The 15,847-nt window shown below is 44.4% G+C and overlaps 2 protein-coding genes across 8 annotated transcripts in view; one reads left to right on the top strand and one right to left on the bottom strand.

Moving 5' to 3' along the window:
• Positions 1 to 12,090, top strand: part of EIF2D (eukaryotic translation initiation factor 2D) — a 37,019-nt gene extending 24,929 nt beyond the window's left edge. The window contains exons 14-16 of one of the 4 annotated variants that reach the window (XM_034767139.1): positions 592 to 766; positions 873 to 954; positions 11,766 to 12,090. In XM_034767139.1, coding sequence (XP_034623030.1) covers positions 592 to 766; positions 873 to 943 — 246 coding nt within the window. In that variant the 3' untranslated portion in view covers positions 944 to 954; positions 11,766 to 12,090. Of the gene's footprint in view, positions 1 to 591; positions 806 to 872; positions 1,252 to 11,765 lie in introns of those variants that run through there. The other 3 variants (XM_034767137.1, XM_034767140.1, XM_034767138.1) reach the window with 3 other exon arrangements.
• Positions 1,614 to 15,847, bottom strand: part of RASSF5 (Ras association domain family member 5) — a 97,911-nt gene continuing 83,677 nt past the window's right edge. For 3 of the 4 annotated variants that reach the window (XM_034767142.1, XM_034767143.1, XM_034767144.1), the window contains 4 exons: positions 11,946 to 12,059; positions 8,922 to 9,219; positions 5,756 to 5,871; positions 1,614 to 4,643 (listed from right to left, as the gene is read on the bottom strand). In XM_034767142.1, coding sequence (XP_034623033.1) covers positions 4,491 to 4,643; positions 5,756 to 5,871; positions 8,922 to 9,219; positions 11,946 to 12,059 — 681 coding nt within the window. In that variant the 3' untranslated portion in view covers positions 1,614 to 4,490. The remainder of the gene's footprint in view (positions 4,644 to 5,755; positions 5,872 to 8,921; positions 9,220 to 11,945; positions 12,060 to 15,847) is intronic. The other variant, XR_004645345.1, reaches the window with a different exon arrangement.

A 15,847-nucleotide genomic window follows, 5' to 3' on the forward strand; every position in this document is an offset into this window, starting at 1 on the left:
GGATCTTAGTCCATGCTGGAGCTGTTCAGCACTTTTAGGACAGACCTTGCTGGAGTTCGGGGCTTTTGCATAGCCAGTCTTGCCCTTTGTGGAGGAGAAGTGGGGGGTGGGTCATAGTAGCCTGGGCAGTTGGGAAAGTGCTCCAACTTGGCCCAGGACTCTGGTGTAGTTCTGTGCTAATGAGCACCGGCTGTCACTCAATCCTGCAGGTTAGAACTCTAAGGATTAGTGTGCATTAAAGATGTTAAAATTCTTAACACAGCCCTGGCATAGAAATTATCAAGCACATCACAGTGCTTAAGTGCAAACAAATGATTGTTTGTGGGGGGAATTCTTTGATATTTTGCCTCCAGCTGTGCTTTTATATGTATATATGTAGGTGGAGGGGGGGCGTTATAAATTAGAACAGATTGTATTTAATCGATCGGAAATTTTGTATATGAGCTTATGATGTGACGCTAATGGGGAAACTCTTAATGCCCAGTTCTAATCAGAAAAGCAGGACAGGGTCATAACTGCTGTTCTTACATAGGTGGTGGTAGATTTTCACTTTGTGGATTATTTTCTTGTGACAATGGCTAAAATCCACAGGTGACCATTATTAAGAATCTTGAACTGTATGGCCTAGACCCGCAATTAGTTGCCAACACTCTCCAGCAAAGAGTACAGGCCAGCGCCACTATTAACACACTACCTGGGACAAAGGACAGAGTCCAGGTCCAGATTCAAGGCAACCAAATCAACCATCTTGCCAAGTTGCTGCTTGGTAAGTTTGAGCTGACATGGACGGTGTCAGTTATAAAAGGTAAATGTTTTGATTATAAAACCTAGCTCTGGGATATACTTAAGTTGGATTCTTGGTTATATTGCAGAGGAATACCAGCTACATCGGAAATATATTCAAGGGCTGGAGAAGGCTCCAAAGCTTAGCCGGAAGAAGTAAATATGTCTAGTGTAAGAAGTATTCAAATCTCATTATTTATAACCAGTTCTGCCTACAGCTGAGGGTGAAATCCTGCTCCCCTTTAAGTCAATGGGAATTTTGCTGTTGACTTTCATGAGCCCAGGATTTCATCCAAAGAATGTAATTGTTTTAGCTGTTCAAATTTTTTAAAATAAAAATCTCAAATGTCGTCTTCTTCCAGATATTTTACTAAAGCGTTCTAATGGGTTACCAAATGGCTGGCTTGTAAGATAATCTTTAACATGCTTTTTTTTTTTTTTGTTAATAAAAGCAGTCTAACAACTAAACAAAGCCTATTCCAGCACATCATGGCCTAGAATTCATACCTTTAGTAGTTTAAAAACATTTTCAGTTGTCCGCATCCCTTCTCTCTCCCCCCCGCCCCCATATTGAGTTTTGACAGTGTAATAGACCACATTGGACCCAAATCCTGCACTTAATTGCAAAATTTGGTGTAAATACAAAAGGGGACTGTTTATTTTAAGGCTCTTGTCTTGCAATGAGCTTCATAGTCTCTTATAAACTGCTGACTAACTTCAATAAGGGAAAAGCTTAAACATGTTTTATAAACACTAATGACCTTACACTCAGATCCCCTTTAAACACGGAGGGCACCAGACAACTTTAAATAGAACAGACACAATTCTTCTTAATCGTTGACTGTTTTATTATCTTTCTCTTACACTGTTTGCATCGGAACCAAGTTTCAGAACTTCCATAAAAGCTGAGTGACTTTTAAAAAAAAAATACCACAGAATTAACAGGGAGTAGTAAAAAATAAATTACAGCATTGCAAAAATGCATTTCACTGTGCCACAGAAGCTTTACTATTCCATTCTATACATAGTTTTTACAGGTTGTACAGCTGACAAATTTCACACGTACACTAGGCAACACACTACTAACCAAAGGCACTGCCAGCAGTATTTTGCGTATCTGAAGGAAGGGGGCCTTTGCTAATGTCTAAAGCCTTTGGCACAGGTCACTTGACTGTGCTTTGCACCAGAGTTTCAAGGTTTTTCCTTTTTAAATGCCCCCTAGCCAACAAAAACAAAAACAGCCCTCCCTCTTTGCAGGAGGTTTTCAGCAGCATTCACCGTAATTGCATAAGAAGCCATGCCTTCTACAAAACCTTAAAGACATGCTGGGGGTCCAGAGTGTGGGATGGTCACTGAAGGAAAAAAAAAATAATAATCAGTAAAAACACCCATAAAACTTCTAGCCAGTGAGATGAAATTTAAAAAAATTTGGATCTTGCTTCTCAGAACCAATGACATTTTACAGTGTGCTTCTTCTTTCTGCTCAGTCAATATTTGTACAGAATGCTTTCAAGGTCTAAAGCACTAAGGGCTAATTACTTATTGACCTCACAGTGTACTTGTGAAGTCAGTAAGTATTCTCCCCATTTTACAAGTGGGCAAACACCCACAAAGCCTGTGATTTCCTGAGGCTGTCTCTGCTACCTCACGGTTGTTAAAGGTCACCTGGGGAAGGAATACAGTACAACTAGGTGCCTTTCCCTGCTCTGCAGCCCTATTATCAAACCCGTCTGTGCTACTAGCTAAAACATAAGCTACCAGCTGTGACACAAAGTGGCATCTCTACACAGTGGCAGGCTTGCTAAACGGTGCGGTCACTTTCTCCCGTTTAAAACATGCTTAGATATAAAACTGGAAAAAAACAAAACAAGCATATAGTCACCTTGGGGGGAAACTGACAATTCCTTCCTCCTCCCCCCCACAAAATCAGCTTCATCCCTACAGTACTTCAGAGAACAGGCAGAGGGAAAAGGTGACTGAGGCCTCTCAGAAAAGCCCTTCCCAACCGATGATCCTCATTAGCTTTACAGTAAAGATTTTACACTTAAAAAAAGGCACTGAGGTAAATCTGACTCTTAAAATTGCCTTCTGTCATCACTTTGCATCTAGTGGACTCAGACCTCTGAAGTGGAATCATTTCACCATATAACAAGTTTCAAGGGATGCTTTCAACTCAGATAGTCATTTCAGGTGTTCCAGCTGCACCTACCCCTTTTCATGGCTTTACCATCAGGTTTCCTTCCTTTTCACACATCCCTTTGTTGCTGTGCGAAGGATCTATGCAGATAAGGGAAAGAGTGAAACCGACTACACACAAAGTGCTTAATCCGATGCATTAAGAGGAAACACTGGAAAAATAACCTGTTAAAAGTAACACCTTAGATTAAAGCTTTCCAGACAGAAGTGTAATTTTTAAGTTGGCATCCTTTAACAGGGGGAACCCTATACCAGCCACATGGAGGTGTGTGTAACCAGGAGCTAGGACTGGATTAATAGCAGTAACTGTGTTGTCTCCAGCTGCAGCAATATCTAACTGTAAAAGGCTAAGCTGTTGCTCTTAGAAAGGGGAGTAATGACATTCTTGTTGCATTCTCCCAGCTCTAAGCACCACACGTGGCGGGGTGGCAGTCATACAGGGAACCTAGCAGCCTCTCATCTACGTGCAGAAGGAAGACAGTGGGAGGATGTGGAGGCTCTGTGGGTGGTTGGGTGTGGGTGCAAGAACAAGAGGGGAGAGGATAATCGGAGACAAGCTGCAGGAGACTGGGCAGTTGCTGTTCTTCTGCATGGCTGGAGATTATGCTCCAGTTTTGAAGGGTTCTGAACTGAACCATCATCCATGTTCCCACCTCAACCATCTTGCATGTAAAAAGAGTAAATGTGTAAAACATTGGTCCCTGAGTAGGAAACTGGCAATACACAGAATAGCCGCACTCAGCATGAGGGAACATTTGCTCCCATGCGGAGACTGGCTGACCAAACAATCCTACTTTCACACTCAGCCTACTTTATCTTTTTAAAAAAATTCCCTAGAATGAAGGTTATCTAAAATCCCAATAAAACCTAGTGGAAAGACTATGGTGGACTTGGAGCCTTCTTGGCATCTGACTTTTTATGTTTCAGTAGATATCTTAGAATTGTGCAACAATCTGTTTTGGCATCATCGAGAGCTGCAACATGCACACGATCTGGTGCAACCAACCCCTGTTGCTTTATCTGCTGCTTCCTGTGGCGCCACCTAACTTATGAAATGACGGAACTACACAACACAATCACACACAAGGCAGCCGCAGCATCTTAAAACAAAGCCAGCAGGCAAGTTGGTGGGAGGAGGGTGAAAGAAATGCAGTTCTATCCTGCCCAACACAATAACCCAGTAGATATTCCTATTTATTTAACATTCAGCCGTTGCCATGAAGTTTCTCTGCTCGGCGACTCAATGCGACAACTGAAAGCTAAGCAGCAGCTCTATTTGGTTTATTAAGGGCCTGCAGATTTAAATCGAGGCTTTCCATTCTTTACTGACGGGCTGTGATCCAGCGATAACGTCTGAGGGAAAAGAAATGCAACGCTTGTCTCTTTGTGGGGTGCGTCATTCCTCAGACAGAGGAACAGGGAGAAAGGGTCAGACAAATCTGAGGTGTCCTGAGAAGTCTCTTTTAAAAAATATCTAGTTTAGTCTGGTACTATATGTGCTTTGTGTTTGGTTATCCAGGTTTTCCTCCTGCTTCTTTCAAAGTCTCCTCCAGTCTTTGTTTAAACTTGCTGTACTTCTTTTGTACTTGCTGAATTTTGTCTTTTTCCTCTCTGTCCAGTATCATTAAGAAATTTTGTAGCTCTGGGATAGAGAATGCATCCCACTGCAAAGAAAGCAAAAACAAAGTGAGATGAGCAGACAGAATACCACCTCCCCTCTGCTTGCCTGTAACATATACACACTGGGGTGTATTGTGCAGCTCAGTGCTCGTCTTGAAAATCAGAGGAAAAGACACATGCTACCTGGCAAGGTCAGTTAGTTAGATTTCTATATACAGAAAGATCTAGTTAACTGGCCTTGCACCTAGACTCTGCAAGTATCGTTCCCCTGATAGAGTGGGTCGGGAATTTTTCAAACCAAACATTTTAATCAAAACCAAAACTGTGGGAAATGGGCAGTTTAGACAAAATGAAAAATTTCAATTTTCCAATAATGCATGTCAGGAAGTATCCCTGAGAAATACTGACAGCTAGACCATAATTTTGGAATTTAGATACACTTAATTCTGCTTTTTTGATCTCTCCTTGGCAGGACTGCTCTCTTGTGGTTAGAATCTGAACTACTTGACTATGTGTCAATGCCCTATACTCCTTAGCAGCTGACAGATTCATCTTCAGCACAGGTGGTAGTCCTGAGGTTTAGCTTGAACACTCTCTGAAGTTCTAAGTTGCTGTACTGTGTGGCATATGAAGCCGTAGGAGGCTGTAGGTTTATTATACAGCATAGCATAGGCCTCTATTTTAAAATCGGTGGATTAGCTATGGCTCCATTTAGCTAATCTACTCTGAGGATTAACTGTAGAACTGCATTGCTTAGTTCTATAAACAAACAACCAACAAATGGATTATGGTCTAAAAACATCAAACAGGCCACAGCACTTTTTACAGATCAGGTTTTTAAAAAACACAAAGTTTTCTGCACTAAACTGATTGACTAAAAGGTTCTGAAAAACACAGGCTAAGCTCAAGGAATCCTTTGAGATGCTTGAATATTTATTCTTAAGTGGAAGGTTGGAGTCTAATTCAGTGTTTTGGATGATCAAACTGTAACACAAGGAAAGTAAACTTGCTCCCTCTTGTCCTCCAGCAAAAAAAAAAAAAAATCAAGTTGTGTTTCTACTGCAGTAAGTCTCACGGGTTTGTTTAACAAGGCCCTGTGTTTTTGTAAAGCTATTAACATTGGTGTGAGAGCTAAGGGAAAGACTCCCAGACATACCTCAACTTCCCCCGTTTCATTTTCCTTCAGCACAAAACTGAGAACATCTGTGTCAGGTCCAGCCAGCAGCCGGAGATACAAGGGGTATTCCGTTAGAGAGAGCTTCTGGAAGAGAACTGCAGGGAGGAAGAGAGAGATTCTTTAGGATCAAGGGCAGGAAGATGCTCAAGAAGTTACTGAACAAATACAGCATAGGTTCTAAGGCATCTTGAGCTGGACTTTATTATTAAGAGTCACTACGGGACGTACCATCTCCAGCAAAGGTGTTTAGAAAGGGTGAGGCTGCGCAGACTAGTGGTTAAAGCAAATGATTGAAAGTCACAACCCCTAGATACTAGGTCTGCTGCTGATTAGCTATGTGAGGTTGAGTAAAAGTTCTGTCCAGATTAAGGAAATTAGAATCAGTGTAGATACAGACAGCTGCCAGGGACAGACTTCACCAGTGCAGCTGAATCTGGTCACACATCTAGGTTAGCTGGTGTAAGCCCCCCCCCCCCCCCAGCTTCAAGCTGAATGTGCTGTGAAGCTTAATTAACACTCTTCATGAACAACATACTCAGCACTGAGTGTCTGAAGTGAAGCCCCCAAAAGCCCTATTTAGGTGCCTAGTCAAGTGGCCTTGTTTTCCAAAGGAGTGAAGATCCTGCAGTTCTATCAATGTCAACAGGAGCTGCAGAGGGCTCTGCCCTTTTTAAAAATCAGGCCACTTGTTTAGGCTACTACATTAGGATTTAGAAGCTTAATGTTATGCACCCAGTTTAGAAAGTCTTGGCCCAAGGGCTGTGAGACCCTTCAATGAAAGGCTCTATGTAAACACAAACTATCAGTAGGAAGAGCCCACCCCACTGGCCAACACAACCAGGCACAGGTAGACTGGAAGTTGCTTAGTGTGATGTACATAAATTCATTGAGTTGGCCCTCATCCCAATCCCACCTTCCAATCTGTACCATCCCAAAACTATGCTGTTTAGCCCCCTGTTGGGTGTGTGTGTGGGGGGGAGATTTTAACAGACAAAGGGGCAGCAATACACCCAAATCCCCTGGAATTTCAGTGGGAACAGGGCACCTAACTCCCTCACATGCTTTTGAAATTCCCACCCAGTCTCCTACACTGTTTTGCACCAAGACTGTCTTGCCATGACAGTTTATAGTGCCAAAGTAGTTCAGCTTCCTGTGATGGTGGATTTTTTTGGGGAGTGGACAGTGGAGAGGCAGATGACATAATTATGAACCATGGGACTAGAGGAGGAAAAGAGAAAGCGCGACAAGTCCATTCAGAGCAGCTGCACTCCTTGCCAATTTATAAATACACTTTTAACGTAAATATCTTGTTTATAAGGGTGAGTGGGTCATGATGATTCTGCTAAGGTTAAAACTCCAGAAGTCTATATGAGTCAATTAGAATGACAATAATATTTTGCAAGTACCAAAGATAAGGCACTGTCAAAAATCAGTGTTGATACACAGAAGCCAGGGACACTAGGGTACACACTGTTTGGAAAAGTGCTGTGCATAGCAGAGCCCCCAGGGCTGACAGGACCACGTGGGAAAGACTGAATTCCATGCAGGTGGGTGTCCAACTCAAAGGGATGAGTCACCCTGAGGAGATTTTGAGCCTCCACGGTATCAAAATTTAGTACATGATATTTTTAAAGAACAAAGCAGTCTGCTATAACTGAACTGAAAGGCCTGTATTATAAATGACTAAATTTCCATTGACTTCGCTAGGAGTTGTCTCCACCTATGGCAACAACTCAATTTAGCTCAGGCTATAGGGGGCTCACAAGCTAGGTACACCCAGGCACTCATGCCAGCCAGTAAGTAGCAGCTCCTAGCTTCTGTTACAACAGCTTGTATTCCACAAAGGTGGCCATATTGGCATCTCAGCTCTGACACAAGACCCTGTAACTTAAGCGGGAGCTACTTGTGGTGCTGGAAATTAGAGCTTGTGTATGCACCAGTGAACATTACTTGTTTAGCGATGAAACAATGACTCCTGCCTTAGCCAACGGGGGCTGGCCCTGAAGCAGAATAAGGCAGTAGGGTGATATTTTTACTACACAGTGGGAAGGCAAATATTGCCCAGGGACTTAGTATGCTGCAGAACAGTAATTAAACCTTCCTTAGGTTCCTAAATAGCCCCCCTCTCTGTAATATCTGAGCACTTTACCATCTTCAATGTATTCATCCTCCCAACACCCGAGAGGCTGCAAAGCGTTCTGTCCTGTAATCTCTATATAGCTCCTTTCACCCTGAACACAGCACAGCAAGTAAGATTATGTACCGACTCTACGCAGCCCCTGCTGCAAGGCGGCAAGTGTGTACCTGGTCACAGAAATGCTCCACCCAGCTTAGGGCAGGGAGTGACTTATCCAACAATTGCAGGGGGAATTTGTTAGGCTTATTTGATTATCTAAATTAGATTTGGGCCAGGCCTCCCCTAACTCCTGCAACAAATGACCACAAGAAGTCAGGATCAGTGTGGTGGAAGGCCACATATACACGGGTTGGCTATTATAACTCTTCCCTGATGAATGCATTAGTAAGAACGCCGCACAGCAAAGCAGATCTTCCCTTGGGAAAGCATTGCTTCTGACAGCTCTGCTATTAGGAATGACACTTATGAATGAGAGGAAAGATGGCTTTATGGTTTAGGCACTGGACTGGGACTCCACAGATTTCGGTTCATTGCCCAGGTCTGCCACTGACTCTCTCTGTGAGCTTGGTCAAGTCACTTGATCTTTCTGGTCCTCAGTTCCCCACCTAATATACCTATATTTATATTATATAATATCTCCATATCTCACAGAACTGGAAGGGACCTTGAAAGGTCATCAAGTCCAGTCCCCTGCCTTCACTAGCAGGACCAATTTTTTTGCCCCAGATCCCTAAATGGTCCCCTCAAGGATTGAACTCACAATCCTGGGTTTAGCTATCCCTCCCCCCTCCACTGAGCTATCCCACCCCACACCTGTAAGACTATCGTCCCTTTGTCAGTCTTTGGGGCAGGGGCTGTTTGTATGTGCAGCACCTTGCTCAGTTAAGGCCTCTACTGTAACGCAAATTACAATCTTACCAACTGTGGCAGAGAGGAGAAGCATCTGGGAATTCCCCTCTCTGCACTGAGCCCCCATTGGACTGGTTGCTCAGAAGGGCGTGAACTCACCTTGCCCATCTCTCTGCATCTCCTTGAAAAGTGCAAACTTCTGAGGGTTGTCCACCACCATGAACTTCTTGAGGAGCCCCTGGATCACCTCGCTGACCGTGGTCGTGCTGCTGATGTGCAGCTGCTTGACTGCATCCAGCGGCAAGTAGAAGGACGTTCTCTTGTCCGTCATATCAGCCAGATTCACCTCCTTGAGGGCATCGTAGATAGACTGTGGCCGAATCCCTGCTGGCACTGTCACAGGCCGGCGCAGTTTCAAGTGCACTTTAATGAAGCCCGTGTAAGTGCCATCCTCATTCTACGGCAGAGGAGATAACGAAAGTCAAGTTTCAATGAGCTCTCATGGGGCAAGACAGGTTTTCAGCTAATGCCAGTATTTCCCACCCCCAGCTGAAGGGGGTTTTGCAGTACTTAACGCAGTGGTAGACAGGGTGAGCTGACTTTCTATAGTGCTTGAAACTTGCCTATTAATAATGTAAAAGGAACTAGCAATTTAGGTTTAGTCACTACAGAATTCTTCCTGTTCCTTACGATTCAATAATGCCCTAAGATTCTTCCCCGCCCCTTGGCTGTCTCATCCTGTGTAAACTGTTCCTGCTACAGAGAAGAGTTATGGAAACTAACTGACATTAAATACCGTTTGTGCCTGCAATGACACTTCTCTCTAAAGCCATCTCCAGTTAAAGGAGACAGAACGTATAAGCATCTGAACTAGGGTTTCCGGGGGTTGAGTTGGATAGGCAGGCTGTTTTCATAAGGTTTTAGCTCCAAGTAGTTGAAATCTTGCAGCTCTCCATCTTAAATGATGGAAATTTCATGAGATTTTCACCATCCTGGGCCAAATCGGGAGATTAAGGCCCTTTACACAGACTACATGAGAAATCTAACCCTGGTTAAGCATGGACAACACCGTGGGTGCCAGGCTATAAAACTCTGAAAGATGAGAACCTCTGGAACGGATTACTCAGGTACTGCTTCACAGCTGTCAGTCGGGGCTGACGTTAGTTGCTACAGAGTCCCAGGACTGCACAGGTTACAGGCAAAAGATGGCCCATTTGCCTTAAAAGCAAATGATCCAAGAATAAATAACTCCTTTGGAACCCAGGCTACTCCAATGTTAATTCATGGATCACAAAAGTTAGGAGACGGAAAAAGATCCCTTTGATGACTCCCTGGCTACGGTAAAGGGCTCCTGCAGTAGTTTTTGTTCACTTCAGTCATAAGTGACGTCTGTTTAAAGACAACTTGGGGCTTGTTTTCACAAACTGACAAGCTACCGGAAAACCATAAACAACTGAACTCTGGTCTCTGAAATTGTAAAATCTCTATTATTTCTGTTTTTAAAACCTCCTTCGCTCTGATCTATGGGAACTTGTGAAATTTGCTCCTTTTGTTAAATCTCCTTTGTGAACACAGCCATTCTCTTGGCCTCCCAAGACTTACCAACAGGATTTGGTTTACATGGTTGTTTTTTCAAAGCAGTAAACAAGGCTGCAATCAATGGCTGGAACTGTAAGCAAATTACTAGGGGTCCCACAACTTTGTTTAAAAGTTTGACCGTGGTGGAACAGAATGGCACATCTGCTTCCCCAAGGGCTCGATGTCACCAAATAGGCTGTGTAACAAACAGCTGCTGAACTGCAGTGATGCAGCTTTCTAGTTAACATGATTCATCTAAGCAAGAACAATACAGCCTGATCTATGTGTGGCAAATCATTGGCTGGACATCGAAATTACTCTGAAAATTCCCCCACTGGAAAAAAATAATAATCATAGAACCATCGTCTGAACTGTGCGGTGGCTCACGCCAAACGGACCCGGGTACAAATAAGGCTGGTGAATAAGCACTTTAGGTGCTGAAATAAGTGACAGCCCTCGAGACCGAAGCCCTGTGTTATCCGTAGGACAGACCAGGCCTGATTCAAAGTCCACTGACGTTAATGGGAATCTTTCCACCAGTATAGTGGGCTTTTGGATCAGGCCTGGACAGCACAGATACCGGCAATGCACATTTTCCTCCTTATCTCAGCCACACCTCACCAGCAGGGCTAAGCAGCGAGCTCAGTCTCCATGGCACAGTATTTAGCCTTTCCCGAGACTCCCACTGAGGGAGCCTGGCAGGATGGTGGACTTTTTTTTTTTTTTTTTTTTTTTTTTTTTTTACCATCGACACTTGTCTCCAAGGCAGAAGCCGAGAAGCAGCTAATTCAATGTACATAGTGGCTACTGAAAAGTCAGCAAGTTGCTTAAGACTGGATTTAAGTGCTTTGCTCTACTGAGGTCTTATCCAGTGAGTACAAATTTCAAAAGCACTTTTATGATGTAGGAGCTTAAGTCTCATTAAGTGAATTAGGCTCCCAAGGCACTTAAATGCTTCTGAATTTTTTTACCCAGCATGTTTCATACTCCCATCAATTAGCAGTACAGTAGTGCCCTGACCCACCAAGCAGTGATTGGGACCCCTTGGGATAGGGGCTGTATCGACACAGGCTCTGCCCCAAAGAGCTTACGCTGTTCTCCTACTTGCATAACAGCAGCCTTGGGCACAGTCAAAGTTAAAATCCAGATTCAAATGCTGCCCCTCTCTTCCCCCTGTTTAGACCCAAGTTTTTGATTCAGGCCAGTCTGTAGCCTTAAGAGTTTCAGGAGAAGACAACTGCTCAAACAGGTTAATACAAATGCTATACTCAGAATTCATTTGTCATACTGCGGTTCAAATGCCAGGCAAGCAGTCCCTGTACTGGTAACTGATGCAGTTACCACATCATCTGATTGTCTGCCCTTTACAAATGCAGTTGTGTCTTCTATGCATTTATACCCTCTGTCGGTGTGTTTTCCTCGCAGTAGAACCGGATTTCCTGCTGCTGTTTGGCAGATGAATCAAAGATTTTTGGAGCTATCCATGTCGGGTGAACTTCACCCCTGTGCAAAGGCTCAGCGCAAGGCCTAGTCACTGCTGAAGCCAGAATTAAAAGCCTGCCCTTTGTGCCTGAAGTAATGTAGACAGATGAATAAAATACATACCAGCTTCATCACGAAGCAATTTGTAACCTTGGCATTGTAACTGTTGATTATCTGTTCAATCTCCTGGGTAGTGGGAGCTTTGGGTTTTTCTTCTGCTACTGCTTTTGTTACATTCTGAAAAGAGAAATAAATAATAATAAATACCTTCGGTGTGTACGTCACTTTGCAGCCAGGAGCACCATACGAATGGTATGCTCTTCATGGCCCTGCCTTTGCCAGGATATACATATAAGCACACAGACAGACACAATCCCTGATCCTGAGAGTTTACACTAAGAACGATGGAGAAGATAATGCCAGTTATTGCTATTATTTGTATGGGCGATTTGGGCCTCTAGGCCCTACAAGGATCAAGGCCCCACTGTGCACAGAGAACAAAAAACTAGTCCCTTCCCCAAAGAGCTTACAATGTAAGTAAGAGCCAACTGATGACTACAACCTCCATCAGTTGTCTGCTCACCCTCCATCCACTGGTAGCTGCACTTCAGAGGTGTGTGGAGCAATGTCTCCTTCATTATTAAGAATGTTTCTTAATATTTATATTAGAAGCCCCAGCCATGCAGCTCCTTTTGGAAAAGGACACGCACAGTGAACCAGCCCCCTCCACAATAGCGTAGAAAGGGGAAAAGTTTGGCCAAAGATTCATAGGCCACCTCTTAGCACCCCCAGCACCATTTTCATGGAAAGTTTTGTGGCTTCCTTAATTTCCCTGTAGAGTGAAGAGGGTTTTGCCCAGAGGACACTTCATTAAACCTGCATGGAATTTTCTCAGATGGATGAAGGTGTTTGGTTTTTTGTTTTTTTTTACCCTACTGGAATTCAAACATATAGTTCCAAGGAATCTAAGTGATTTCAAACCTGATGCTTAAAGCTCTAAGCTGTCCCTTCTGGAAAGCTGAGAAATGCCACATGGGTCTATGACGCAGGAGGGTCCGAGATTTGAGCAGTCGGTAATGACAGGCAGATGGCTGTTATAATTCCAATGAGTTCTTCAGTGAGGTATTGATCCCAAAGTGCTCTGGGTGGTTTAATGACTAGCAGACAATGGCTCCTACAGGCTGATCAATGGGAAGGCCAATGGGGAGGTAAAGGAACAGACAAGCCACAAAAGGCTTTTGCTCTCTCAGGGTCTTGGATGCTGCCACACCACACGCTTCATCTGTAAAACATCTCCATCTGCCATGTGCCAGCGGCCTGCAGCATCTGCATAGCAATGGGTGTTCCATTCAGTGGGCTTGTCACGTTTGCTCCTTGCAGTCTTGGTTCTGGCAGTCCCCGAGAGAAATATTTCTGGGATAAGTGCTGCTGATGGCAAGGAAAAAGAAAGAATGGCTTTCCTGAGCCACTTCCCACAGCGCTGCAGAAAGACATTCACGCATTGCAAGCATCAAGCAGCAGAGATTGTAGAGTTTCGTGGAGGGGTCAAAAGAGGGGCTGGGAAACAAGCGGCACAAAATAAAAATCTCACCAAGGATGGGGAATGTTTTCGCCATGGAACAGACCTGTGAGCCAGCAGCCAACACAGGAGACCCAAGGGAGTTGCATTTATTATGGCAATTTGTGGGCAGCATCCCCAATGCTTGCAATAAGCCCTGGTGCAATTAATGAAACACACGAAGTCCAAACTCCCTGAGAACTTGGGCGTCTTTGTTGAGCATGACTAGAACAAAAGATCATCATGTAGCCAGCTGATTGCTCACTGCCATTTTATATGGGGAAGTAAGGGCACTCTCAGACCCTCCTGTGACTGGTGTTTATAGAAGGGGGAGAGTGCTTAGAACACCGGCAGTGAGCTTCACCTCACCCCCTACGAAGTGAGTAACTATCATAGCTTCCCCATCTGTAAAATGGAGGGAGATTTGCCAGAGATCACACGGAGTCAGCTGCAGAATCCCCGGCTTTAGCCACTCTACTAGCCATTGCTGCCTCAGTGGAAGGTACCACTTCATCCACCTGCAGCTGGCAAATATTTTTATGCCCCTCACAGCAACGGGAAGCCACTGACTATTTTTCATGGCTCTGCTAGCATTTCCCCCCTGTGCAGAATAGCCAGGATGCTGCTGACAGCAGGTTCATCCAGGCAGAATTTGCAGTTAAATCTACATTGGGTTCTTCCTCCGAGCAGTGCGTTTTTAGCAGCTTCGGAGGAGTTTGTAATTACTTCAAAGCGAAAAAGCGATAACTCCACATAAACCGCGAGCAATCTGCATGGCTAATCCATAACACGCGCCTGCCCAAAGGCCTTAGTAATCCAATCAACGCATTCACAGCCTGCCTTGGAAGTCACTCTGTTCTCTATTGTGGGGGAAACAGAGGGACAAGGATTCTTTCCTCTCCCTTTCATAGGTTTTGGTGAATTTCCTTTTGGGAGGCTAAATTACAGTCAGATGCAGTGTGTAGGAGCGGTTCACACACAGGTCTTTTACGTAAGCGTATTCATTAGTCATTAGAGACAATCGGAAAAACACCAGTAATCAAGTCCCATCGCAGACAGAGACAGCTCTGGGGAGCTAACGAAAAACATAACTGGGCATTGAGAGGATTTAAAGAAAAGGGCAATAAACACTTCTGGATACGCCTGCCATGAGGGGCTTATTAAGGAGGCTCATTAAAAGCCATGATAGCCTATTTGAACTGTGCTCCCAGTGATGTCAACAGGAATCGCGGCACCTTTGAAACTCGGGCCATGGATGTATCTGAAGAAGGCTTAAATTCAAGGAGGTGCTGCCAGCTACTTCTAGACCCAATATACGGAGCCAGATCCTCAGCTGGCCTAAATCGATGTAGCTCCGTTTAAGTCAATGCGGCGATGCTGATTTACACCAGCCGAGGATCTTGACCGTAGAGTCTGTAAAAATCAGCTAACTCCATTAAGGGAGATCTGTGAGTTTTCTTGTTGCCACCTGTTCCTCTGCAGTGCTCCTGCCACCGAGCTTGGCAGGCAGGGAGAGGAGCCACGGGAAAGTTGCTATATGGGTCCTGATTCCACCAGAATCCAGGGTTCTCTGAGCAGCATGAAGCCTGCTTCTGTGCCCTACGAACCCCATCAGAGGGATCAAGCAGGGGTCAGTGCCAGTATGGGAGACAATTAAGTGCTTTTGGGAGGTGTACAGGAGTCAAGATGCTGCCTCCCCATACAACAGGTTCTGCGAGGTTTGGAGCAACTTTCCCTGTGCCTCTCAACTACCATAGGTTCTATCCCCTGGCACAGCACCTCCTCCTTGGCAGAAAACACCGTCAGGGAAAGCAAAACCAGGGAGAGATTACAAATAAGTCCTCCCCTTCCACAGGTTTACATGCAGGAGGGAAGCAAATGACCCAGGTATTTTCTTGTCTGTGAAACTTCAGGTGAAAAATCAGACTCCGCTCACTGGAATTGGAAATCTGTTGCAGCCTAGAAATTCATTAAAAGCCAAGTCTCCTCTTGCTATCAAAGAGTTTACATATAATTAAATTAGAATGGTCTATGAACTGCAAACTTTAGACAGATTTAGGAGAACCCAGGGATTAAACGGTAATTAACTGACAACCACAAATGCTCTGATATTTGGGGGAACCTAAAGAGAGCTTGCAAGACTGGCCCAATGAAATCAAAATCTCCAGAGAGAGTTCCAGGAAAAGTATTAGCATGTGATGGCGCTGGCAGAACTGACTGGGCTAAGCTGGAGCAGATGCCAGAGCCAGATACACGTGGTTGTTCATGCTTCTGGTTCAATGCGATGAAGCTGTGATCACAGAAGATGTTTTGGGAAAAGATCTGCTCTAGTTCAGACAGGAATAATCCCGGGGAAGGTCTATGGCCTGAGTCATGCAGGAGGTCAGACTGGGTGATCACAGGGGTCCTTGTGGATTCTAGGACAGTGGCCCTAATGTCCTCCAGGGAGATAACAGAACAGTGCTGG

Source organism: Trachemys scripta, chromosome 4 (assembly GCF_013100865.1).
Source record: "Trachemys scripta elegans isolate TJP31775 chromosome 4, CAS_Tse_1.0, whole genome shotgun sequence".
Classification (NCBI taxonomy): domain Eukaryota; kingdom Metazoa; phylum Chordata; order Testudines; family Emydidae; genus Trachemys; species Trachemys scripta.